The sequence below is a fragment of the Apis florea genome, unplaced genomic scaffold (assembly GCF_048593485.1).
Source record: "Apis florea isolate Af1SG1 unplaced genomic scaffold, ASM4859348v1 contig_3158_pilon, whole genome shotgun sequence".
Classification (NCBI taxonomy): Eukaryota; Metazoa; Arthropoda; class Insecta; order Hymenoptera; family Apidae; genus Apis; species Apis florea.
This window is the reverse complement of record NW_028256713.1, coordinates 1,262,292-1,290,254: the sequence shown is the minus strand read 5'-3', so window position 1 is coordinate 1,290,254 and position 27,963 is coordinate 1,262,292. Positions and strand designations below refer to the sequence as shown.

The 27,963-nt window shown below is 42.5% G+C and overlaps 1 protein-coding gene across 2 annotated transcripts; it reads right to left on the bottom strand.

Moving 5' to 3' along the window:
• Positions 1-713: 713 nt before the first annotated feature.
• Positions 714-27,633, bottom strand: LOC100872480 (uncharacterized). 2 transcript variants are annotated; one of them, XM_086909554.1, is made up of 2 exons: positions 27,009-27,633; positions 714-2,739 (listed from the first exon to the last, which is right to left on the bottom strand). In XM_086909554.1, the coding sequence occupies exon 2, from the start codon at positions 2,710-2,712 to the stop codon at positions 853-855; it is 1,860 nt and encodes a 619-aa protein (XP_086765680.1). In that variant the 5' UTR covers positions 2,713-2,739; positions 27,009-27,633; the 3' UTR covers positions 714-852. The 2 variants fall into 2 exon arrangements, with proteins under 2 accessions (XP_086765680.1, XP_003690977.1); XM_003690929.4 differs by having other exon boundaries at positions 714-2,744; positions 27,009-27,172.
• Between the last annotated feature and the right edge of the window lie 330 nt (positions 27,634-27,963).

Genomic DNA, 27,963 nt, shown 5'->3' with positions numbered 1-27,963 from the left:
CAAAGCAAAGGGTGAATAGACGGGGAGTGAAAGAGAGATGAAACAAAGAAAGGGGCGGCGGAGAGAGTAGTGGGTAGAGTAATCTTGGGACGCTAGCCTAGAGGAGGGTTTAAACGGACTAACGAGACTGCTGCTTTGATTTGATTTGTCACTACGTTTAAATGCGAAATGAACGCCCGCCTCGGAACACGGCGCCCAGCATTTGCACTGAACCAACGGAATCCGACGCAATCCGTGAAAATAAATACGTTCCCCGTAGCCCTTCCACCATCCCTCCCCTCCCCCTCCGTGTAATACAACGGTGGCCACGTTTATGCGCCGTACAATTTACATTCCGAGTCAGATTGCGTTCCCCCAGCGAAAATGCATTCTGTTCTGTTCACCGGCGGCGCGGCTATCTCTCGGAAGACATTTCATTTGAACCTCGTCCACCACGAGTTCCAGTCCCGCCATTTGCCTCCCCCCCCACAGCTTTTACCCCCTCAAAGTGGACGATCCGCTCTCCTCCTCCGCTCTCTGTTCATCTGGTTACAATTGTCGAATAATTCGAACCGAATTTTACTCATCCGCGAGCAACATCCGTTCGAAATGACAGAGAGAGAGAGAGAGAGAGAGAGAGAGAGAGAGAGAGAGAGAGAGAGAGAGAGAGAGAGAGAGAGAGAGAGAGAGAGACTTAAGAATGGATCGGTCAGAACGAATCTCCTCTCTCGCTAGATCTTTACAAACGATAGATCTTTAACACGTAATGTCCATCCTTCATATCCGAATCTCGTCTTCGGGGAGCAAAGCGTGTCCCTCGAACGAAGCCAAGCGTTGGAAATTTGTCTGCACGATTTGGACCGATTCGTTCCCTCAAACGAACACCACGTGAGGTTTCTGCGGAAGCGGTGGCTCGTAATCGTAATCGTAGTCGTAAGCATACGAGTCGAGGGCTCGGTGGAGGTTGGGTGGTGCGGTGGGAGGGTTCTGCATCCGGTAGAGCGACAACACTTCCGGCGGCTCGTCGCGGAGATCGGTCACGTCGGCCACGGCGTACACGCCCTCCTCCTCCGTCTGGCCGCATTCCGCCGACTTGTCCCGACGATCCGCCCTCGCGTACCTCGGCGTCTCGTACACGTTCGCCTCCTGCCGCCCCCCCACGGGCTTCCCCCCTCGCGGAGTGTCGTACGGCGTGCCGTCCTCCCCGTTCCCCCGCGCCAGCAACCGCCTGCTGTACGATTCCGCGCTCTTGTCCAACTCGTCGTTGCTCCTTCCCACGTAGACGAGGAACTCCGGCCTGTTTGGGGCAGCGTACGCCAATCGTTTCTTCCTCTTGGACCGCGTGAGGTGGGCTATGAGCGCGAGGATGGTCGCCGTTGCGGCCAGGCAACCTGCCGCAGACAGGGAGAGGTAGAGGGGGCTGAGGCGGCAGCGGAGCGAGGCCTCGGACAGGGCGATCAACGCTTTGCCGGCGTACTCCTCGTCGGTGCAGATTATGTCGTGGGTGTCGAGCTCGAGCCTGGACTCGTTCCGCCGCTCCTCCGCCCTGATCACGTTCCACAGCCAGTGCACGGAGCAGTTGCAGACGAGGGGGTTGCCGCCCACGCGGAGGGACGAGAGGCCGTCGACGGGGAATTGGGTCGGTTGCAAGGTGGACAGGCTGCAACGGCGTAGGGAGACCCATTTCAGGTATCTAGCGCTGTACAACACCCTCGCGGGTAATTCCTTCAGACCTCGATTACCGTCCAACGAGATCCGTTCCAGGTTCACGTTGTCGGCGAACGCGCGCGCGTGCACGCTAATGATGGTGCAATCGTTCAACTCGAGGCTCCTCAACTCGTAGAGGTTGCGAAACCCGGCCGCGTCCAACGCAGCCAACGGGTTCCGGCTGAGTATCAGATTCGAGAGGACGTTGAGCCTGGCAAGGGCGGGCGTGGGCACGGAGGTGAGGTTGTTCCCGGACAGATCTAGGCGGAGGAGGTCGGGCAGCCGGTCGAACGCGTCGTCGCCGATGTTCCTGATAACGTTGTTCGCCAGATCCAGCGAGACCAACGAGGGCAACGAGGGCAACGAGTCCCTGTCCAGCTCCTGGATCAGATTGTCGGACAGGTCCACGTTCTCGAGGCTGGGGGCCAGGGCCAAATTCTCGGTTGGGATCTCGAGCAGGGAGTTCCCCTTGAGGATCAACGCGCGGATCTTGTGGAGATTCTTCAACAATCCATCCGGCAAACTGGTGATCGAGTTGTCGCTCAGATTCAACGTCTCCAACTCGCTGGTGGTTTTGAACGCTTGCTCGTCCATGTCGGATATATTGTTCCCGGCAAGGTTCAACTCCTTCAACGAGGCCAACCCCTGCAACGAGTTCTTGGTCAAGTTTCTTATCGCGTTCCCGCTCACGTTCAACGTGGCCAAATTCTTTTGGAAGACGAAATTGTCCGAGCCCAGCGTGTGGATCGCGTTCGACGTGAGATCGAGGGCCTCCAGGTTACCGTAGAAGCTGAACGACAGATGGATATTGGCCACGCGATTGTTGGACAGATCCAGGTGGGTGATCTCCGGGTTCAATTGGATCGGGACGACCTCGAGGCCCGCGTACGCGCACGAGGCGCGCAAGCTCTCGTCGTCGCAACGGCACTGAGTCGGGCAAAGGCCGTTCGCCATCGCTGACATAGCGACGGCCATCGCTATCGCGATTGCCACCGTCGTCGTCGCCGAGGGTCCACGCGATGCCATTCCATATGAGCTCCTCCTTCGCTGCGACTGCCCTGCAACCGAACATTTTTTTATTGAAAAGAAAACGCAAAAATTTAAACGATCGAAAAATTTTCTCTCGACTCAACTTTTATCACTTTCCACGTTCTCCCGGATTCTCCTCATTTTCGAGCGAGAACGAGCGAAATTAGGTTCGGTGAGCGAGTTCGCTAAGTTCATTTAAATTACTGATTAAGGCCGTATCGGTCCGCTGAATGAAAGGAGGGAAGGGAAAAAGTTCGCCCGGTGGAATATCTCAATCAAGCCCTAACATGTTTGTATGTAATTGAAACGAGTGTTTGCCCGGGCTGCCATTGTCCTCCGGCGAAGCGCGGAGACTCTCTCGGCCGAACTTGTAATCACGGTAGACATCGTAAATTCGAAACGTGTCATTATTTTTCTTTCAGGGCTTTCCGGGGAAGCGACCCGACTCGTTACACTTTCCCATTCAATAATTTCCACGTAATTTCCCTAAGTAGGCTCTAAGGATGAGAGCGAGGCTATATTTTCGACTAATTAACGAGATGGAATAAAACTCGATATAACGTAAAGAAGAACGTTTTTTTTTTTAAGAGAAAGATAAATAAACGAACGACGAGCGAGATGCATGTATTTATAGAAAAACAATTAAATTTTTTTGGTTCAACTACTTTTTTGCGACGAATGCGATCCATTAGAGCTTTTAACAGCTGGTCTATTTTTGAACCCGTTATATACCGCAGCGGATTTAATTAACAAGAAGAAGAGATTCGAGTACGAGGAATTAAACGAGGAGATTTTCCAATGGAAATTGTAGCAACAGCTGGATACGTTAAAAAGAATATCTAAGATTTGTTAAAATACATGCTCGGTCATTTGCAACACCTGCTGTTCGAGATAAGCGAGCAGAAGTTGTTGTAAAGCAAGAAATGATAGTTTTTTAACCGCTGAATACAATTTCCTATATTACGTTACGACTTGTGGATCGTGACGTTAATTATTATCCTCTTTTGATACGAATATTCGGAAAAAAAAATACGTTGGAGAAAATACGATGATACGAATGCTTTTAAAATAATATAAAAGGTAATTAAGGAATGTTAGAAAAGCTGGAGAAACGATAAAGATAAAGAAGAAAAAAAAAAACAAAAAATGGAGAGACTCGAGTGATTTTAAACATATAGAAAATATTATTCTATCTCTGAAATTGCGCCCGAGACATTATTCAATTTATTGTATTTATAATATCTTCTTTTGTATCGAAATATACACCGTTGATGAAATAAAATTATACGTGCTTTACGAGACGAAGAGCTTCGTGCTTCGTTCCTGTCTTGATTCAAATTACAGTTGAAATTACGATTCACAAATTGCAAGAAGAAATCGAGATTACGCGCAAGAATATGAGCTTGGTACCATGATAAAATAGTATCGTAAAGTAAACGAAGGAAAATGGGATCGGCACAACGGTATCTTAATATTGATTACCATCAGCAAATCAATATCATGGTATGCACGTTTATAGAGTTATTAAATAATATATTAAGTACACATGCAACTTTTCCTCATAAATTTCATTATTATTCCGTACGTTTCCTTTCGTTGATACATTAATATATCAACGAATATTTAAATACTTAAAGAATCTATTTAACTAAGAAAAAAAAAAAAAAAGAAAAAAAGAAATAAAAGAAAAGAAGAAAAAATAGAAAGAGGAAAAAAAGAGCACAAGTATTACAAGTCGGTTATAACCAACGCCACCGCCATTTTATCCATTCGAAACACGTCAAGCATCCTCAATATGCTAAACATCGAATCATTCTTTTTTTTTTTTTTTTTTTTTTTTTCCACCAACGATCGAATCACGCCTATTGGAAACAGTCCATGTAGAAACTATCTGGCCTGTTTTCCTTTATAAAATGAATCGAACAACATGTCATTGGTCCAATGCCAGAAGGCCAACTCAACACACGTGTATATAGACAAATATATACGAACTAAGAATGCCTCAGAGCTCGATCCCAAGTCCGCGAAAAGTTTCGAATTACCACTCGCAACTTCCTATGATCGCCTACGTTTTCCTATATACCTTCCCCTTCTCGCCAGATAAAGGCATTTTCCCACGATTGCTTATGTTTCAACCGCAGTCCGTTAACCGTTTCCTTCCTTTCCATCTTCAATAATCCTTATCCTATCCTTCGCTTGCCTCTATCCCCGCGAAAGCTGTCGCTTTAATATTGAATAGAAACCCGTAACCTTTAATGGATCGCGCGTATACATAAGTTGTCGGACTTATAAATAACCTTTTCTACTTTCTTGCTATAATACAAGCGATTGTATGTAGTTCGTTCGAGTCACGCGAGATGGCGTACTGGCCCGTGGCAATTATGTAAACGATATTCTCCGAGCCGAGTCGTTGGGATCGGGCTTAAACAGTTTGGCGAAATAAAAATTCCGGGTCCGAGGCTTTGTAGCGGACGAGCAAGCCGCGAAAGCGTAACCACTCTTCACGTTCCAACGGTTCGCCGCAACAAACTCGATGCAACGAGTTTATTTACGGACACCTGCACGTTCGATTCAGATTTTACTTCGTCCGCCCACCGATACTAGTCCGGCTAGTCCGGCTAGGCGTATAGTAGTACACCGTGTATCGATGTAGGGGGCGTATGGGTGCTCTCGTATTTACGAGAACAGCGGCGTTTGTGTGCCAATCTTTTTTTTTTTTTTTTTTTTTTTTCACGCTCTTCGGAATAAATAACATTAGTCCCTCGTGGGGGATACCGGTGCGAAAGGAACAATGATAAGCGGGATAGTAGGAATAGTTTCAAAAGCGAATCGCGTGCGCTTCGTTGCCGCGGCCGCCACGAAAATTAACAAGCCGATAAAAACTTTATTCGACCGGTCGTTTTTATTATCTCGCGGCTGTGTGTGAACGCGCGCGTGTGCATCGAGGGAATACAGAGCGGGAAAGTTGCTCGTTCGAGTACTCATCATCGGGAATAACTGGGAAATAACCGTACGCGAAATTTGCTGGAATTGAACGTGCAGGTTTTGTCCGAGACGAGCTTTCTACCTCTTTTTTTTGTTTTTTTCCTCTCCTCTCCATACGAAGGTAGCTTTTTAACAATCGGACGATTTGAGTTTCGCATCGAGGACCTGTGCTTAAACGCTTTTTAACCCAGTGTTTGCCAACCATCTACGACTTTGCGACTACATTGTTTTTCTCGATCGAGCCAAATTTCTTCCATTCGTAGAAATAATACGAATGGGAATAGTAAGTGAACATATTGATTTATATATTGAATAACGTACGAATGCAAATAAATAAATTCTGAAAAAAATCTTTACGAAATTTCTTATAAAGTAATCGTGATAACTCTCGACCAAATACATTGCAACCCTTTCCCCCCCTCCAGCCCGACCCCTTCCAGCAAACATTTTTGCTACTCTTACGACCCACAGGTTGGGAATCCGGGGGTTAAGCGAAGCATAGCGGAAGCTAGAGAAGCACCGAAATTGTGTGGAAGCCTCGCAGTGCACAACGTATCCCGTGTTTGAACTTTGCGAAGTTATCGATGTAAGCTGTTGGAAAATAATGGCGACCAGTAAACGTGGAGGACGCTTAATCGAGCCGTAGCTTTTAATCGGGATTTTGTTAGTAGAACGCTTTTAATTTGATTATAGCATAATATACGAGCGATTGAAAGCGATAAATACTTATAAAATGAGGTGGCCGTGGAAATTATGCGGGAATTATTGAATATTTACATTCGAAGATAGAATATTGGATGAAACGTTGGGAAATAAAATTGATCGTGCGAGTTTAATTAAATTAATGAATATTTATTCGATTTTTTTTTATCTTTTGTTATTGATACCGTTGTTAAATAAAATAGATGATTGTAAATTAAAAATAAATATGAATATTTTATAGAAATTTCTTTTCAACGTAACGTGAGATTTATTATTCGTAAATTTCAATACATTTTTCAACCATTTTGTAAATTACGCGAGTAATCCATCTCCCGAGATTTATTTTGTATACATCATTCAAAAATTCTACAAGAATTCTCCGTTTTATAAAAATCGGACAATAAATCGTATAATTTTATGAAAACTTTTTTGAAATTAATCCGTGTACGAATTCCGTCCCCACCAACTATATAGATCTCGGTAATATTGTAGCACAAAAGTCTCCAACTTTGAAACTTGTTTCCAGTAACTTTTATTCTAGAATCGTTTCATTGATTCGATGAATATTTTTCGAGAAGTGTTTTAATAACTTTTTCAAAAAAAGAGTTATTTTTAACTCGCGATGAATAATAAAACCGTGGAATATTAGATATAAAGAAAGGAAGAAAAAAACGTAAATCCTAAAAAAAAAAAAAAACAAAAACAAAAACAAATTAAAAAAAAAGATGAAAACAGGATAAATCCTGTTAACAAAATGATGATATATATATATATATATATATAGAATACGCGCGTACGAAAACTCTATAATAAAAGAATAATTCCACTTATTATTTATTACGTTATTACCACCCTTCCCCTCCCCCCCTCCCTCCCCATCCCGAATTTTCCTCCGAAAATTGAATACGAGTATGACTATTTAATTCAAACGTTAAAATATTAATTCCATCATCGCTGGCCACCCTCGCGCACCCTCGGTCGCGGTACATTAATGCCATTTTAATATCACATTACAAATTGTAATACCATTACCGTATTATCAACTCTCTCGAGCGAGCTACGCACGTAGCCCAACACCAAAGAAAATCACCATTCAGTCGGGCCCCGATTCAAACATCGAAACTCCTCCTCGTTGAATAAATAAAAAAAGAAAAAAGAAAAGAGAGAGAGAGAGAGAGAAAGAAAGACCCAAACACAAAAGCAACCAACCGCAGCCCAACACTCGGCTCAAACACCCCCAGGTCGTTTTCACTCCCTCCAGTTCCTTGCGGACGATAATACACGAAAGGGGCGTTTCACAAAAGCTCCATCTCGCGGTAACGCGATCGTCTCGAATCATCCGCGCGGACGGGCCCCGACGGGGCCCAACACACAGGGGTGGGGAATTAATAACGCTCGATAATTTCAATCCCGGCACTGTCTCCTGGCAAGTGTTCCGAATACCGAAAACGGTTAAGTGGTGGCCGTGCCAGTAATTTTTCATCTCTCCCCCGCAGGAGTAACAAATGGCGCTGATCCCGCCTGTCATGTATAATGCACAGATTTACAGCATTCCGCTATCTAGACAGACCTATGTGTCCTCTATATGCCTCCCTTTCCCTTCCGCGGCAAAAAAAGAAAAAAGAAAAACAGAGGAAGGGAGGGAGAGAGTGAAAAAAAATGTACAGGGGCGGACGTTAACATCCGCGGCATGTAATATCCCGTATGGCAGGTCGAGCGTTATTTTCTCCGGGAAATCGGTCGCTGCTGCTTTCTCTCTCTCTCTCTCTCTCTCTCATCGGATCGAAGCTGGACCAGACAGCGGATTTTCCACGGAAGGAAGGAAGGGAGGGAGGGAGGAATGTGGAGAGATGTGGATGTCCTCTCGATGGGGGGAGAAGACGACGAAAGCGGTCGTGAAGACTGCTAAGAGAGGGGTGGAAACGGTGGCGAAGGTCGAAGGATCAAGGGGGAGCGTGATTACCTACGAAATTCAGGCTTTTCCGGTATAAGTGACAGCCAGCCTGATAAACAACACTTGTCTACGAGCGGGGAGAGATAAGGGACGAATTCTTCGATTCGGGTCGTGGAGGGAAGGGGAAATGTTTGTGTTGGACGCTTCCGTGAAATTAGGTGGCTACCCGTGGCTATTACCCCGTGGCTTTGGTCCACGGGTCGATGGACTTCTTATTGCGGTTTTATTGCTCCTTTCGATTTTTGAAACGTCGTTAAATCCGCTATACTCTACGTTTCTATGGAGGTAATTTCATATTTCTTTGGGATATTCCGGTGACAGTGGATGGGAAAAGAAATAGATTTTCGCCGTTGCCGTTGACGTTTAACTGTGTGCGCGGATGTGTTAAAAAGTGTGGATTGGTTGTCAAGATTGTTCGTCAAAAATTGGGGGGAATTTTTTTCCACGAGAGTCTCAATGGAATCGATCGTTAACTCGTTTCGAACTTGTATAAGAGTAATTTCATTTTCCTTCTTTCTTTCTTTCTTCCTTCTTTTTGTTTCTTTTTTCTTCGGGGAATTTTGGTGAAGGTAGATCTTTTTTTCGGTGAAAGTAGATATCGTTGAGTTGCTGTTGATCCTCAGCCTCAGAGAATCTACTTAGAGTTTAACTTTTACTCAGAGAGTTGCAAAGTTGGGAAATTTACAAAATTAAGATCACTGGATTTTTTTAAAATTTTGCAATCTAAATTGTTGTCGATGTTAAGGGAGAGGGGGAAAAAAAAATTACCTCGCATTATTTAATATCTGATATATTCAAGCCTCTAAAGTTTTAAGGTGAATTCCAAGTGAATGGAAAAAATGGAAATTGTTTTATCTGTTTGAGAGAATTTGTATTAGGAGGAAATCTCGGAATCTCGTAAATTTGCTAAAACTACGGTACATCTCCGCGGATAGAGACAAGTTTTATAAGCTATTCTAAGCAATCTGATGTTTGCCCCAAGTTACACCGAGTTGTATCATGCGAACTCGACAACTGAAACAGCCAAGTTTCGCCACTCAGGCCTTGCTACGTTAACGGGCTATTCTTTTTGCACAACTTGCCCTTATCTTTGACAAATAACACGCTCCGGGGGAGGTCACTGTAATTAAACTTGTCGTTAACGTATCTCCTTAATAATACCATTGCCACTCGTTATGTAACATACGATAAAACTTAATTCTCGTAATCAACTTAATTGAAATGTCTTAGATAAACATTCGACATAACGAGATAAAAATATTAATTACATTTAAATACTTGTACATCATAATTGTAATCCAAAGATAAAAATTTTTTACCACGTAATGTAATATAATAACACGATAAATAATACGATTTTTCGCGTCAAAACGAATCCCCCTTTCCAATAATTCCCAAAAATTAAAATTCACCGAAAATCATCGTTCGAATCTCCGGCACAAAGGGGCGCGCGCGAGAACGTTCGTTTCTCAAAGGGACGAAAGATCCCATTTTCGATCGGCGCATTAAGAACGCTCGTATCGACCGTCGATAACAGCTTTTCTCGCCGTGACCAAGCCTCGAACATCGAAACACGTGCATCGCGGGATGGAATGATTTTCACTTCGGCTCGATTCGAGCCGAGAAGAAAAAGATTCGCTCGTTTAAGATTCCCCGTTGAAATATTCACGTCGTCGCGGTTGTCGAAAGTCGGGATCGAAGATTTCCCGCCGTTTACCGATAAACGGGAGAATAAATAATAAATGGGGGGAGGGGATGGGTGTTTTCTTATCTGGCCACGGATAACGAAATTTGTCCCGGGCATGCATAATACATACGGAAATGGCATCGAACGAGCTGGCTAGGCTGCGCGCCGACTTCTTGTCTATAATGGAATCTGCGCGCGGGCCACGGCCAATTTCTGGAGGATGGTATAAAGCAAAGAAAACCCCGTCGGGGCAACATATAAACGGGGCGAGTCATTCAATTTACAGGATCCACCCTCACCCCCCTCCCTTTTCCGTTTCCAACTCATCTCGTTCCAGCCTCGGTGGCTCCGAAACTGAACTGAAGATGAGCCAAACTCATACCATCTCTTGGCTAACCACCGAGGAGGGGGGGAGGGTGGTCCAGGCACTACACCCCTCGCAGCGATGGCTTCGAGCTACACGCGCTACAACGATCAACGTATCGAAATTACTCACGTCTTGGCATCAGCGCGCGTGTGTGTGTGTGTGCAGAGCTCGATTTGGCCTTCGACTCCTCGGTTTTCCGACTTCTGGTTCTACAATACAGGCGATAACAAGTTTTCCCGGCCAAGAGTTTTGACCAAGCAACGATCTTTGGCGAGATATCTTCGGTTGATCTTCTATTTTTTTTATTTATTTTCTTGGAATCTTTAGATTATTATATCGGTGCGGATAATAATAAATAATAATATTCGATGGATTTTGAATTGGTTAGTTGCGAATTAAGAATTGTCGGTGTAAAGTGTATCGGATAACGCGATCGAATTCTTTTGTTAGGGATTAGTTCGTGAGATACGACGGGATTGTTGGGAGGGAGGACAAATGAAAGACGAGAAGAAGAATTACTATTGTCGCTTAATCCCTCTTCCTAAGTTTTCCAAAGCCTCGTATTTCCGTACAAATACCGTAGAATAATCGCGGTCGGCTCAATTTACCAAATTGAAGGAATCTCGATGAAAGCACTTTCGCCCCGTGACAAATAAACACCCCCCCCCCCCACGAATCATAATTTTTGCGCCAGACCTTCCCTCGTTCCACCGAATATTTTCTATGCTTTTAAAATTATTATATCCTTTCGAACGCTTCGAAGCAATCCCTTCGAACGAGACATTGTTTTAACATTTTTTAAACACGGATAAATTCGAAAATATATATACATCGTGTAAATTATCCGAATAATACAAATATCCGATAAATTTAAAAAAAAAAAGGGGGGAAGAAAAATGAGCGAAACACGAGGCGCGATATCGTATTATATCCCGTCGCCGCGGAGGCGGCTGGAAAAGTCATTAAAGCGGAATTTTTGGCGCGACGAGGGAGGTGATAATCCTCAACACGCCCCATTTTCTTGCAGCGTCAAAAGAAAAGTCATTAAGCTTTGGCCAACTTCGAACTGGGTTGTCGAGATGGGTTAAAATTCAGCCTCGTGTACGCGATACCGTCGCCCTTTGTAAACGTAAAATTCATTTGCCCGTTTAATGGCCCGTGAACTTGTAACATTGTTGTTCGGAAGTTGATCGTTTCGTTGGAATAATAACGGGATGCAAATTGATGCGACACGCGAGACACTCGCGAGTTATTTAATTTGCTCCAAGATTATCGTTCCCGAGACCGTGTTCTCCTGTTCCAACGTGTATGTGTGTGTGTGTGTGTGTGTGTGTGTGAACAAAATTTCCAAACGAGAACACTATATATATATATATATATATATATATATAAAAATATTGGAAAATTGTTGAAACAACTTATATATATATATATATTTTTTTTTTAAGTAAAAAGAATTCTGTTAAACGCGATAATACGATACAAAATGTTTTTCCTTTGAACGAAAAGAAAATTCGAAAATTTTTCCAGGATAAACGCGCGGAGGAATGGAGGGGGGGAGGGAGGGACATTTTGTATTAAAACCACCAATTTTCTCGCAGAATTGCAATTTGGGAAACTGCATTGTAACGAATGTAAATTGAAATAAAGCGAGGAGCTCTGGCACACGAGTTATTTGATTTTTCAAATTTATACAGATTGGATGCGCACGACAGTTTTTCTCTCTCTCTCTTTCTTTCTCTCCTTTCTCTTTTTTGGAGCATAAATCGCAACGAAATATAAAATTGATATAAATATTCAATCCGTTGGAACTCTATTCTCTTTCTATTGGAGGAAGGGGGGAGGAGGGGGGAGGGGAGGGAGAAGCTCGATCGAGAATCGCGATGGATTAAAAGTAAAGAATAATTCCGAAAAAAAAAAAAAAATTATACCCTCCTATAACATTTCTATCGAAAAATTTAAAACGCGAGATCCGTTTTCAATTGATCATCTCTCTGTTCTGTCCGAGTTATTTTCCCGTTTTCACGTTTAATCACGTTCATTTGAAAAAAAAAAAAAAAAAAAAAAAAGAAAAATCTGTCGCGCGTCCTGGTGGTGGAAAAATTACAATCGAAAATCGTCATTATTATCATTATTATTATTATTATTATTATTATTATTATTCTCTTTAAACTCGAGAGAACGAGATCCCTTCGAGTCCCTGCTAGTTGCAAACTCTCGACCCTGTGGTGTAGAAGCTAATTATTAACCCCTTAACGACGTAACGTGACGATACGAACAGGGCGAAATGAAAACGAATGCGAAAACGTTATGAATCGAGAATATAGCCGCCGTTCTGTCGCGCGTTTCATTTCGAATCGTGGGGAGGGGGGAGGGGAGGGGGAGGGAATTAAAGGCCGCCGCTCGTTACATCGCTTATCGCCATGCGGGAATATGCATGAGCCGCGTAGAGTCTCGGCCACGTACGTTGTGTACACACGAAACCGAAAGAACTCTCTCCCTCCTCGCGATATAATAAATGCTTCGGGCACGGCCAATTGGCCCAGATCTAGCGCTAACTGATTAAACGTTAATATCGTTGGACACTTTGCACGAAACCGGGATTGTCCGTGATAAAAACCCAACACGGAGCCTCGATGTATATATATATATATATATATATCGATATTTCGAGCGATTAAACAAATCGCGCCGCTCCATCCGTTTGAAATTCCCGCTCAATTACGCTCTTTACGAGGCCACGTTTACCTTTGCACTGCACCGGATTCACGTTTATTGTGGAGAGAGAGAGAGAGAGAGAGAGAGAGAGAGAGAGAGAGAGAGAGAGAGAGAGAGAGAGAGAGAGAGAGAGAGAGAGAGAGAGAGAGAGAGAGGAAAATACAATAATTCATTATAATAATTCGTGTTATAATTTTTAAAGAACGGTTCATAACTGAGGAGGCAAAAATTGTAGCTTTTTATCGCGATAGAAAAAAGAAAATAGGATATTACAAGTATAGGAAGTGTAAGGAAAAGTTGAGAAATTGAATTTAAAAAACGATTGTTACCAAGTTTGAGAGAGTTTTAATATTCACGGTGAATAAAGATGCTTAATAAATACGGGTATAAAAAATTATTTGTCTTAAACTTATAAGAGATTCCATTCTATAATAGGGAAATATCTTCTTTATTATAACGCAATAAAACGTATTTCTTTCGTTCGAATAAGCTAACTGCCCATCTGCTTAAAGATAATCGCCGATATATATATATATTTTAGAAGGTTATCTCTTTCAGTTTTTGACACAACATTCCTTTATTTCTCCGTGACGTGACGTATCATATGATCGATACGCTCGACTCCCCTTTCTTTTTTTTACAAACCCATAAATAATCAATAGATAGTCTCACAATGACTCGAAGATAAATGGTCTTTGACCCTTACATTTATCGAGCATATTTCTTGTATTACAGATTGTTAAACCGAAAGGGACGAGTTAACTCGTTGCTATCGATACTTTTGTAATGTAATAATTTCTTTTCTTGGGGACCTCTTCGCCTTTTAATGCAGTCGTTATTGTATTCGAATTAGGCAGAATTAACCCTCGCTATCCCATGGGCCGTAATTTGATTCGCGCGTACGAATATCGGCCAATATCGGCCAATTATTCGATATCAGTGTATCCCGTTTCATAAATCATTTCGGAAGAGATAACCATCTCGGTGGAAGAATCTCGTTCGAAAAATTCGACGAAAACGTGGAAACGTCTTTTTTTCTTTTTTTTTTTTTCGAATCAAAAAAGCACCCTCGCTCATATATATTCCTCCCCCCTATTCATCCGGCTACATAGAAATCCACTTCCGTTAGATTTAAATCTAACCGAAAGACTTAACTAAAATTAATTACGTTTCGTATAAATTTTTTAAATCCAACGTCTCTGAGAGGAGAGTTTTCAACAAGTGACCTAGTTAACAGGTTGATTAGCACCACGTATATCCCCCTCCCATATAAATATACATGCACGAACTTTCCTCCAAACTGTTTTAAACACCCCATGTGTGCACAATGTGTTCACGAATACGTGATTTCCAAGCGAAACGAAATTATCGAAGGATTCTATATATATATATATAAAAAGTAAAAAAGCTGGAAGAGGATAAAAAGAGCGACCCCTATCGTGCACGCGAAATCGAAAAATTCGAGACGAGCTAGCTATATATGTGTGTGTATATATATATATATATATATGAGTTTAAGAGAGGACGTTGCCTCGTCTTAATGAATAGTCCTCCTCGTTGAACGACGGCGTAGTCGTCGAGAATAAATTACAGGTTCGTAGCCATGGAAGTGGACCCTTTAACGCGCGCGCCCCTACTACTTTAATTTATGCATTTCTTGACCCACACCGACCCGGACCCGGTTTTCCTACCTGTTGGTTCCTCGTCGGTCTACCACCTGTTCGAAAGGGAATCCTCTCCTCGCCGTGGAAAAGAAAGGAATCCGAAGATAAGAGGAGGAAGAAAAAGGGAAGAAGAAGAAGAAGAAGAATGGTAAAAGAGAAAGAAATACGATGGCCATTTACATTTTTCGAAATGGCAGCTGCCGCTTCGATTCGAAACGGATCCGACTCGTTACGAGCGTTCGACATCGAACGCCCTCGGATTTAACGCCGTTTAACGAACCGGCCGGCTATTAATTCACCCGCCGCTGTGGGAAGAGAAGGGCAATATTTTCGAGGGAACCGGTAGGAATTTCTACGCCGGAGGACAGATGTTTCCCGCGCGATTTATCCCTTTTTAGGCGGCCTACACACGAATCCAGCCATCCCTCGTGATTCTCGTGTGTTTCGATGGATAGAATTTTCCAAAATTTGGAATTCGATTGGAACAGCGATCGTTTCGATGACACAGGTTTCAGGATACGAACGATGGTCGAGTCGAGGTCGAGTGTAGGATTCGATCGATCGTGTGTAGGCCGCTTTACTCGAGGCCTATCGATGCAATCGAGAAGGCGCGGATAGCTTTCGGCGATTTTTCTAATCAACCGTCCCTTCGTCGAATATTAGAGTATCGGATCCGAAGGCGAATACGAGGAGGATGTCATGAAATTTTCATAAAACGATCAACAGGCTGGGGAGGAAGGGGGAGCGGCAACGAGAACGTTGTTGCACCCTGTCGTACATCCACGCTTTCTCGTTCTTCGAAGACGTTCTTGACGGTGGTTTGCCAGAAAATTATGCAAATCACGGGGAAGAGATCCCCGGCCTCGTGTGGAAGCCGAGAGAAATTGGTATCTTGATAGGGGTTGAGAGCGATCTTAAAGGGATGGACGTGGCTCACGTGGACCCATCCTTCGAAACATCCTGCGTGCTCGTACACTCCAGGCAAAAAGCTATTATAGGAGAGCCCTTCCATCCAAGAAATTGCATTTCTTTTTTTCTTTCGTATTACACACACATATATATATATATTTTTAAATAAATTTTTATAAAATAGATTTTACGTATCAGATATCTATTACTCGTCGATTTCTCGTTAATCGATCAATCTCCACGTTCAACCTCCTAAAAAGCGTCCCTATACTTACGAACGATAGTGTACATGCACACACAGAGCCAGACGGAAAACCGACTCAACAGCTACTCCTCTCCGTTTCGAGAAGGGGATGCCGGAGCACTCGATCGGTCATCGAGCATCTCTGAAACGATTTGAGCCGCGATATCGCGCATAGAGACTCGGTAGTAAGAGGGGTCCGTTTCCTCGGTGAAATATTGCCTTCCTTCCTCCCCGGGATCGGCGAAAAGAGGGAAACACCGCGTAAACCGAAGGGGGTAGAAGAGTCGCGTTGGGGACACGTTGAAAGAAGGAGAGCATTAGAAAAGGAAGGAAGGAAGGAAGGAAGGAAGGAAGAAAGAGAGAAGGCGGAGGTGGAGAAGCGTGGTGTCCCGCGAGGGGTGGAAAGGAAAAAGCCCCTCCCCGTGCAATTGCAATCCGGACAAATATCCGGAGCCGAGACGAACGGCGTACGAACAAAGAGAAGAGATTTCTCTCTCTCCGCGCGGCTAGAGAAATTGTTCGGGTTACTGCGAAACGAAACGAAACGAAAGGGAACGGAACGGAACGGAACGGGATGGAACGAAACGAAACGCTTCTCTCTCTCTCTCTCTCTCTGTTCTAGCTCTAGGTATATATATGCGGCAGTCGATAAACCGCGCCTGCGTAGCTCAAACACAGAGGAGAGCTGCTCGCCACCCCCTCTGAAAGGGCTCCAGAGGAGCGTGGCTCCCTTGTGCACACGCATACCTTCTTCGTTCAACGTTCCCGCGCACAGGGGTGTGGATTAAAGATATTAAAGATAGCCGTGGAGAGAGTCCGCTAGCTTCATTCTCTCTTTCCTATCATCCGCCACCTTTTGCCTCGTCCACCAGTCGTCACACCCTTTGCTCTTCGCCTGCGATATCATTTTTATCGTCGAGGCGCGTGTGCCTGTTTCTCAGTCCGAAGCGCAGCCTCCTCTCTTCTACTCTCTGTCTCCTCTCTTTCCTTTTCTTCTTCCTTTTTTAACGAACAATTAACTCCATTTCGAGGGCAATGGGCAAATTTCTCCTCCTCTTTTTCCTGCTTTTTTTTTTTTTTTTTCTTTTAAGGGAAGGGACATTTACGACGATTCTTTGTTGCTTTGAGGGGGGGAGGGGGGGGGAAGAAAAAAAAAAGGAAAAAATTGGTTGCGCGATCGCAGCGAGGCAAGTTCGTTTGCATGGTAACGCGATCGCGATGCGTCTTTACGCCGTAATCCGCACCGCGTGTCGTCGTACGACGCGAGTTTCAAGACGCAATCGATAGTCTCGTGGACTGGCTTCTCTCGGTGGGAAGGAAAAAAAGAAAGGAGAGGAGAGAGAGAGAGAAAAAAAAGGAGAGGGAAAAAAAAGAGGGAGGGAGCGCTTTTTTTACACGTTCCGTGATTTTCAACCCTTTATCAGGCGTCGGCGGCGGTCGAGTGGAAACACGACTTGGAATTACGTTGTTGAATTATTTAACAACACCGGCGACGTTTCGATCGCGAGTACCTTCTCCCTCTCCTCCCAGAGAAAACGGAAAACGAGACAAACGCGATATAATTGGGGTTGTACGCACCCCACCGTGAGACGGGGCTAATTAACATTGCATTAACGACCAACGTGTGACAACGTTAGTCGTCCAACCGATTTTTTTTTCTCTCTCTCTCTTTTTTGTTTGCTTTAATCCCCACGAATCATCATCCCTCTGCAAAACCTAGAAGCCACGCTGGATTTATCGGAGGTTCATCATCGTTCAGCCATTTTTTCCATGTATCGTTTCGTAAACGTTGAGGAGGGGAAGGGGAGGAGGGAGGGGGGGAGAGGAGGGGAGGATTGTAACGATCCCTAATTTTACGCCGTATGATTTACTTTACGACTCCAATGTTAATTTCCCCCGAGTGATTTTCCTCTCCCCCTTCTCTCTCTCTCTCTCTCTCTCGCTCGCTCGTTCTCTGTCCCTCTTCTTTTTTTTCTTCCTCCTTTTCTTTCTCACTCCATCCTCGATAAGTCCAGTTTTTATCGGAGATGAAATATAGGAACGTTCACGGGCACGACGGATGTGATTTACAGCGAGGAACGGAAGCGTTCATACGACGAAAAAATTATAATGAGGTATGGGGTACGGGTGTTGGAATGGGTGTAACTACTGGGTTTAATTTGGTTAAATGTTACGATATCGTTTATTCGATGCGAAGGATGAAGTTACACACGGGTCGGGTATACACGATTTGGTGACAAGGGAAATCCTCGAGCGAACAGGTTTTTTTTTTTTTTTTTTTACCACAGGTTTTTTTCGGTGAATTAATGCCACGCGTTGTTTTTCGTTGAATTATCGCTGTAATAAATTTTTCCCGGATATTTCTTCTCTAACGGATTAGCTGACACGTAAAGAGTCGACATTTATTTCGCATTTTTCGCCCGTTGAATTTCATGTTTCTATTATTTTCGATGAGATAATACAAATGCAAAAAGATGCGAATAATTGATGATCGTTGGATAAATAAATTCGAATTAACGAGTATCGAGAAAGAGATTAAAAAAGAAAAAAGGTATCAAAAATATATTAAATTAAACTCCAAACGACCAACACAAACAAAATTCTTTCTCCGTCGTATCGTAAATATAAAAATTACAATTCTCTTTAATCTCTCTCACATCGGTGTTCGAAATGAACGGATCAAAATAGGTATCTTTAGGTATCTTTAAATACCTAATAAGAGAAGTTCGAGCTTCGAAACATCCAGAAAATCCATGTCTCGAAAGTGTAACAACAAACTTTCTCCCTCGATTTCCTCCCTCCACCCTCCACACTTTGTTTCCTGTCTTTCGAGAACTTCCTGTCTCTCCCTTTCACCGCCTTCCATTCTTCCTCTTTTCTTCTTTCTTCACCTTCTCTTATTTTTCTTTTTCGCCCATTTTTCATACGAAACACCCACATGGAATACACCCATCTGTCACTCATTGAACGCAGTGGATCCAATTACAGATATATTTTGCGGGATGTTCGATTAGTTTGTTGCGGTTAACGGGATAACCGGAGATTAAACGCGTTGTTCCTTCCCCTTTTAATGGCGAGTACACAACGACACGTAAATACGCAGGATAATCGATGAATATATCGCCGATCGTTATCAAATAATTAGTATCTTTCATCTCGTTGTCCTCTTAACGCTCTCGTTGTTTTAATGCCACGAACGAAACGTACGACTCCCTTGCTTTTTCCCTCTTTATCCGCCAACGTGATAATGCGTCTTATCTTTTTTTTTTTTTTTGTTTGCGGAGTACTTTTTACCAGTCACGGTTTTTACTATCCCGTTAAATATGAATTTATGGCTTGGCGAATACAATACCGTTGCTTTCGCGAAATACAGTTGCTGGATTTTAATGAGATTCTTTCCGTCGAATTTTACGTTTGAACGGTTTTTTCTTTTTTTTTTTTTTTTTTTGTTTCTACTTTACGGAATTACGTGAATTGTTTGTTGACAAGGGGAAAGGGGAGATGCTCTTCTTTACTCTCAATCGTGTTGTTTAATTTAAATAAATTGTGCTTTAGCAGAATTAACGTTTCTCTTGGATTGATTAATTAAAAGTTAAAAAACCCGTACGATTCCGATATTTTTAGTTTCCATTTTAACGTTACATACAGCGTTGAATAATTGAAAACTATCGTCTAAAAGAGCATGATATCAGTTATGTATAAGATACGTTATGTACATGTAATAGCTGGTTTATTTGTTTTGAATAATTGATAGTCTAATAATTGACGTATGGTTTCTCTCGTTTAACTTGTAATTCTGTTTAAATATCTAGTTTGCTTAAACAATCGATTAATTGAGAATAATATCAATTTAATATGAATTTATTTTGTCGAAAATTTTGAAAAACAATATATTAATTATTTTCAGTACAATAACAATTATCTATTAATTAACGTCATGGTTAAACGTATGTATATAGAATAATTTATATCAATATTCATTCTATTTTATTCATTCTATATATTCAGGTGAAAGATAACACTATTTTACTTATATATACAAATATATAACGTCGTATAATTTATTCATTCGCTTTGAATAATTGACATTCGTATAATCAATGTTTCGATCTTCGAATAAACAATCCTGTCACACTCCACTCCGTTCAACGAGATTTCAATGCCAACAATCCTCTATCGCTAATGTACAAACACTCGACATGCAAATTTTATCAGCTTGTACTACGCGCGTTAAAGATATCACGTCACGTGTCGTGAACAACTGCCTCCAAGTAACAATAGGCAAGATCTATGTACCTAAGAAAACGAGAAGACCACTCTTCACCTCCCCTTTCCACCTACAACACCATTGCGAACGATTAATTTACAAAACCGCAAGGAGGTTAGGTTTGTCCACGGTCTCGGGGGCTATGTTTTATTGGCTATCGCGGCGTATGTTCCCGTGGGATTCTTTTCCGATTCCTTTGTTCGATTCCACAATGTTGTTGGTCGTGTGGTAAGTAATCTCATTGTTCCACGGGGAGGGAGGGAAGGGAAGGTAGAATATGTCGAGACTCGTTTGTTGTGTGGGACCCCCGAGTCAATTAATGGCGCAGTTCCCGTAGACAAAAGAAATCTTTCTCAAGTGGATTTCCTGAGCCGTGACCTACCACCTAGGGGGCTGTAAACAAAGCCAGTCGGCAAACAAAGTTGGTAACAAAGGCAAACACGATATCCGCCCTTCAAAGTGTCGCGTGTGTATAAAATTGAAGTGCAAGGTACAAGTTCACCACGATCGCCGTGGTGAACGAGCCGCATCGCCTCCCGATATTCTCGTGAAACTTAAATCGCAGGACATCGGCCGCGAAAAGTGGCTGCAAACTGCCGTAACAGTTAAAACGTATGTGTACTCGTTCTATACAGCCCCCAAGTTCGCCGATAAATCTTCCCTTATCGAGCTTCTCTCGAGCGTCCCACACACGTGTACGCGCGCGGCGTGAATGAAAGAGGTTATGTGTGCGCGTATATCATGCACTTACCATTCGTGTATGTGTGACGACGTGGATAGGTGAAAACTGCGAAATCTGTTACCGGGATCTCACCCACAGCATCGACGTGGAAATAATTTCAATTATTAAGTCGTTCGTCCCGTCCCTTTTGATAAAGAAGTTTCCGACGATGGTAGATCGGTGGAAAGACTAAGCGAACAACAGGTAGCGCCGCGACATCTTGTGGTATTTTAGATGACGTATGTAGTAAGTGGAGCTTCTATATGTATTCATTTGCTCTCAAAATTTATTAGGTCATCTTTCGTGTAGTTTCTTTTCTAGCGTATGTATCTTAAGGGAAAAAGAAAAAAGTGTCGGTCAATAACGAATGGATTATACATTTTCTCTCGTTTTCCACGATTGTTCGCTACCTTTCCACTAACAATAATCTATCCTGACGAGTTCTATTGTCTTGAACTCAGAAAAACCTCATTACTTATAGGATGACCTAATTTCCCATCTTTCTACGAATAATAAAAGTTTTCAATTCTTCTCTAATTAATGGACGTTTTCCACAATTGTGTTATCTATCTTTTCACTAATAATAAAATCTATTTCTATTTTCTTTTTACAAAATTCCCCTACCTACTATACAGATTCCATTGTTTAGAGTCTGGTTATTTATCCTGATAAATACGGACTTTCAACTTCTCTCACCTAAAATCCAATACTCGCGTACCGTGAAAGCATCCATGAAAAACGAAAACGAATCACGTAGAGTGCTGTAGATAGAAAGGTATTAAGAGCGATTCAACGGTGTCTCGGGTACGGAAGCGACGATTTCGGCATCCTTGATCGCGTACTCTACATTTCTAATGTTGGCGGGGATCGAATGGTCGAAGTCAGAGCAGGATGGAAGTTTGAAGAAGCGGCGAGACAGCTGCAGCCACCTCGAAGAAACGATTCGACGCGGGGATAAAGCGGTTAGGCCCCTATCCATCCTCTATTTCTTCGTGTCCTCCATTCTCTTTCCCAGTTTCTTCGCGTTCCTCTCTCTCTCTCTCTTCCCGCCTCGAGTGGAGGGAGAAGATGTGTATCTCTGAAAATAGGATTGGTGCGGCACGCATTGTGCCGAGGACACTGTCTCTCCACCTCCACGTTTCACCTACCCTCCCCTATATCCTTGTATTTATAGCCCTCCGGCTTTTCCACCGTGGTTCGCGCCCTACGACCGCTTAATTCGACCGCTCGCGAGAATGCGATCTCTCTCTCTCTCTCTCTCTCTCTCTCTTTGTCTCTCTCTCTCTGACGTATACGGTCGAGAGGCCGAGCCGGCGTCAATAGCCACAAGCAAATACCTTAGGAGGATGCAGTACAAGGGACACCAGGTGGACTCCCTTGCTACTTACGTCCGCCTGGTCGAGTATATTTCTTTTCTCCCTTACCTCTCTTGTGTTCTTCGATGAAGTCGACAAAGGAACGAATAATCGGGTGAAAAACGAATGAACACGTGCAAAAAAAGAGATGCAATCAAGATTTCCTGTTAAGGCTGCTTTCTTTTTACGAAGCCTTGTCTTCTATTGCCGTTTCTTAGAGATATAAGTTGCTAGAAGATTGGATATCTTCGTTGTTTAGATATTGTTGTAAGAGGAATGAATTAACTGTCGTTTTAGATTGTTAAGTGCCGTCTATTAGAAAATCGCATTGCACATTTCTGTCGCACGAGCATAGCATAGAGTGCGATATTTGCCTATAAATTGTTGGGCAATAAACCAGACCCTTCGATACCGTTTCAACAAATCTTTCTGATCCCATCTTCATCAAACATCATCGAAATCCCCTGTTCTCGTGTTGTTTTTCGCTCACGCGATACACGACAACGGCTAAATACATCCATCATTCCTTTCTTTATTTCGAAACGACGCGTAAACGAGATTTATACCTTCTAAAAAAAAAAAACAAAGAATAATATCATTCGTTTCGCAATCCCCTCGACGATCTAAATTCTCCTTCGATTCCTAATTATTTCAACAGACAACAAAGTTAATTTTATAAAATTATCGCATATTTAATTTTAAAGAAATAAATCTCTAATTAATTAAGAAAATTATTTATCTTGAAATGAATTTAGAAAAATACGTTAGATGGGCATACAATAAAATATTTGCCTCGTAAATGATCAAATTATCGATGACATTTCGACACGTATTATCGACATTCATCGCGTCTCAACACCTCCATCCCATCCCAACGTATATAACTGCTCTTAACGCCCCCTTCCTTTTATCCCATCCCCCTGACGTATGCAACCCGGCGAGGCAGCCCGGTTGGAAGCTGCGAAAAATTCCTACGCGGACATAAACTGTTCCCGGTTGCACTTTTATCTCGCCCCCTTTGGAGCTCTTTTTTTTCTTCTGGCGCCCATTTGTGGCCCATTTTCACAGGCCACGGTTTTAAAATGCGATCACTAGGCACACAGAATACCTTTTCTCCATCCAGGAGGAAACTAATCAGAGAGCGTGCATCCATCGAATGCGTTCACCCGTGGAGGCAAGGAACATACGAGAGGAGGCCAGGTGCGACCCGAGTCGTGTGATTTACCATCGAGTTGTGTGGAAGTCGATCGACCATTCCGGTGAAAAAAAAAAAAAAAAAAAAAAAAAGAAAAAAAAAGAGAGAGAAAAAAAGAGGAAAAATATCCGGAGGGCGCGTGTATCCCTCCCCTCACGTTTATTAAAATTTCTCACGAACACATCTTGCTGTTTCGTAATTTTTCTCCCGTTCCGTGTTCCCTTTTGCCTCTCTCCACCGTACGATAAAACACGGCACGGCACAACGACGACGAAAAGAAAAACAAACGCGAGGATCCGCGATAATCATACTTCGTATACCTCTATTTTCTTTCTGGTTCCTATCCACTGTCGAGTCATAGAGGAGGGCTGGCTCCTCTCCCGAAAGATCGATCTTTCGAAAGCAATCGCATCGGACGGTGCATTCAGACCTCGCCTTTAATTGTGTGAAATCTTCTGGCTTTGTTCGATGTTTTTCTTTTTTTTTTTTTTTTTTTTTTTTTTATCCTGAAGAGATAGAGTTGTAGATTCGGCGGTGGAGTTTTACTCGATCCTCTTTTCAGATAGTGAGTAAATTCTAAATAAAATTTCCACGAATTTTCCACTCCTTAAAATTTAAATATTTTATTAAATGATTATAAAAGATGATTCGATGATTTTAAGTTACGTGCTCGTAAACGTTTGCCATCGTGACAAAAATTTATCGCGAAAAAAGTATTTGAAACAAAATTCGAATGGCGGAACAAGGCGTATGGTAAAATAATCAATTTTTTACTTTGCTTTTTGTCGAAACATGATAAATGCCTTTTTTTTTTATTTATTTATTTATTAAATTCGCAATATTTGCCTCTACAATTCGAAAAAATATCGAACGTGGAAAAGTTATATGGATTCGAAAATCAATGATTATTTAATTTATAAAATTCTCGAATTATCGTATCGTAAATTCATTTTTTAATATAAAAGAAAAATTATTGAAGATAATTTCCATCGTCGCGAATAATATCGAATTAAAGAATAAAACGCGAGGATATCCTTTTCATCCATTTATATTTTGTACAAATTCATCTCTCTTATCCTTTTTGTCACAAAGAGTATTTATCGGGTGTTGAATAAAATTACCAGTGAAAAACGATTTTAGAAGTATGTTGAAGTGTTTCGCAAGAGGTGTAATAATAATATTTTAACAAATGCATTTTTGCGTGCTTTATTTTTCCTCTCTTTTTTCTTTTTTTTTTTCATCAAGTACCAAAATCATATTTTCCCTTTTAATTGCTCGTACACTCGTTATCGCGATGCACGATTAATTTAATGCGATTCCATGGATAAAAATCGAGCGATATCGAATCGAGACATCCCAACAAAATCTTCTTAAAACGATTACATCGTTGAACTAATAAAACAAATTGCAAAAGTGAATCATTTTATATATCTCCCAATTACAAAACATGGCAAATGTAAAAAAAAAAAAAAAAGAGAAAAAATTATACAAAAACGCAATTAATTTCAGATGAAATTTTATCCCATCTTGCAGATTCATTTCTCCATGTAAGGAAAAGATTTTTCTAATTATATCCCACGTATCACGAGCCAAATATTTGCGTAATCCATAAAATTGTTTCGTTCCCCGTGAAAATCTTAGAAAAATATAGAAGAAGAGGAAAACTTTATATAGATAACGCGATATTATTTTTATTCGATATATTTAACACGTGATAACAATAATAATAATAATATTGCTATCCATCCTCTTTACCGATTTAATTAAATTATTATCAAAATCATTAACGACACACAACAACAAAAAGTTCGTGGAAAGTCAACAATCTGCCCCAATTAAACGCCAAATCATTTCGAAATTATTATTCCGTTAAACAACATCGTCCCGGGGATGTTTCCGAGGAAGGAACGAGGCCGAAATAAACGGGCGAGCAAGAAAGGCAAACAATAGGAACCGGCACGTTCCACACGATGAAGATCGGATAGGGAGCGTTCCCCCCTTTCGCGATATTATAAACGTGATTCTGCTTCGCGAAATCCACACAACGGACATTATTAATCAGACGTTCGAGGCATGTATACACCGATGTTTGTCGACGTGTGGCAAAGTGGACGCGAGCATGATTTATGAACTTGGCGATTGTTAGGCGGTGTCGTCTCTGGTTGCGTGCCGTCGCGCCACAAACTCGTTTAATTTTACCGATTTTCCCCTCCCGTAACACGGCCAACGATTTAATTCCACAGAGGGATTAACGAAAGTTAAGGAGGGAAAGGAGAGAGGAGGCAGAAAAAGGGAGGCAGAGATCGGCATTCCGTCGCGTACTTAATGCCTCGATATAAGCCGATGTTAATAATAGCCACGGGGATATTTTCCACGGAAAAATAGTAATATCTGTCCGAAGGGGGTAAGGGTGCATTTCATTAAGCAGCAGCCGTGAAACGGGAGTTATCGGGATTAGAAGTATATATTTCCATTCCCCTGCGAGATGGCGGCCACCTCATTTTCCCTCCTCTCGATATCAGGAAATTAATTATGGAAGTTGGCGAGCCGATCCCCGTGTGCGCCACATGCGCGTGTACACGCTTTCTGCCGATGGACACGATCTAATATATTTAACAGTCCGCGAAATCGTTGGACTGGCTCGCTCGTAGTTGCGCGTAGTCATATACGTTTAACCATTGAGCCGTGCACGCTTTTGCGGATTTTTGCGAAATCATATTAACCTTTGCTCGCGATAATAACGGTCATCCCACGCGTCTTCGTTTTATCGAGAATTGTCGGACGGTTAAGGAGTTCTTTAAAAAAAAAGTGGGACGAGTTTGTGAAATATTGAAATCTTTGCGCGAACAATTGTCAGGTGAACGTCGAATTTTCGTCGATTAAGGACAGTTCTATGAAAGAAGGGCAGTTCGGGGATACTCTCTTCTGAAGAATTTTATAAAATATGAATATAATGTAACGTGATAATTAATCCTTTAATAGTTTAATAGCCTTGAAAGATCGTTATTACAGGATGGAATTACGTGTGTACGATGCACATTGAAACACATATTGTGAAAGTTAAATGAGATAAAGTATAATTATAACGATTAGTCAAACTGATAGAAAGGATATTTTATAATCTGTGTCTCCGTTTACTCTTGCAATTTTGAATTTTTCAAATTAAAATTCACCTGCTTCGTAGTTAAAGTATAACATAACAACAATTAATTAAGTATATATTAATATATATATAAAATAGGAATAATTACGTGTTACAAATACGCTTTTAACAAATAATTGATAGCTACTCTTTAACGAATGATTATTTTAAGACTTTTATATGTAAAAAAATCGAAGAATTAATTGAAATCACACTCAACTCAAGTATAACGCGCAGAGATTTGTTTAATACCGTTACGCGACAAAGGGAAGAACAATTCTTTCGTTTCGCGTACAGCTGACTCGCCGCCAGAGGCGGACACGTCCGTGAGTCATTGTTAGCGTGCAAAAAGAAAAAAAAAAAAAGTGACAAGGTATACTCACACAGACAGACGTGAAGTTTCAGTACGTCTCCCCAGAGTTGTGCACATCGACCTGCGGTCCACCGTCGATTTCGCACACACGTTCTCGGGACTCCGGATGATTCCGTCCCGTACGAGTGAAACGTCCAACGGTTGAGCGAGCCTTGATCAACTGGCACACGCACCTTTCATCCGGAACGCACAGCGTACGGCGAAACGAAGCCAACCAGATTTCGAATCACTGGCCAGCCACGTGACTAGCCATGGGGAACAGCCGGAATTTGCGCGAGACACCGCTCGCTCGTGTGGTACATCGGGCCGCAAGCAAGCTAGCGTGTAGACTGGCTTCGAAAAGAATCGAAACAGTGGTTCGTGCACGAACTTCGTGTCAGAGATAGAGAGACGGTCGGTCGAACGGAAAAAGTTAAGCACGTACTTTGCCGCGGTGAGAGAAACTAACAACAAAAGACACGGGAGAAGCAAAGTGGATGGCTAGAGTAGGACGGACAGACGGAGGACAAAGATAGATAGATAGAGAAAAAGAGGAAGACAGGAAGACAGAGACAGAAAGAGAAAGAGAAGGAAAAAGAGAGGACGAAAGACCGCGGTTTCTCCCTGAGATTTCGAGGTGCACTGCAAACGGGAACAGTCAGTCCTCACTGAATCCGAGTTTGCCTACGTACTCGCGGCTGAGAGACTTCGGGATCTGCGCAGTTGCTCGCTCACCACCACCATTTCCACCACCACCACCACCACCACCACCACCACCACCATACCACACCACACCACCACCACCGTCGCCGCCAGTACCACCATACCGTTAACCCCAAACTTCCATGGCTCCTCTCGACTCCCGACAACCCTAACCTCGAGCCTAGGCAGCGCCCTAACTCCGACTGCCGAGAGCTCGAAGCGACGCGTGAACCCGAGATTATTCTTACTCGGCGAAAATTACTTCTAACAAAGTTACTCGTCCG

What these genes read in the sequence shown, in the direction of transcription:
- LOC100872480 (XM_086909554.1), bottom strand. Translation starts at nt 2,712, where the DNA reads ATGGCATCGCGTGGACCCTCGGCGACGACGACGGTGGCAATCGCGATA.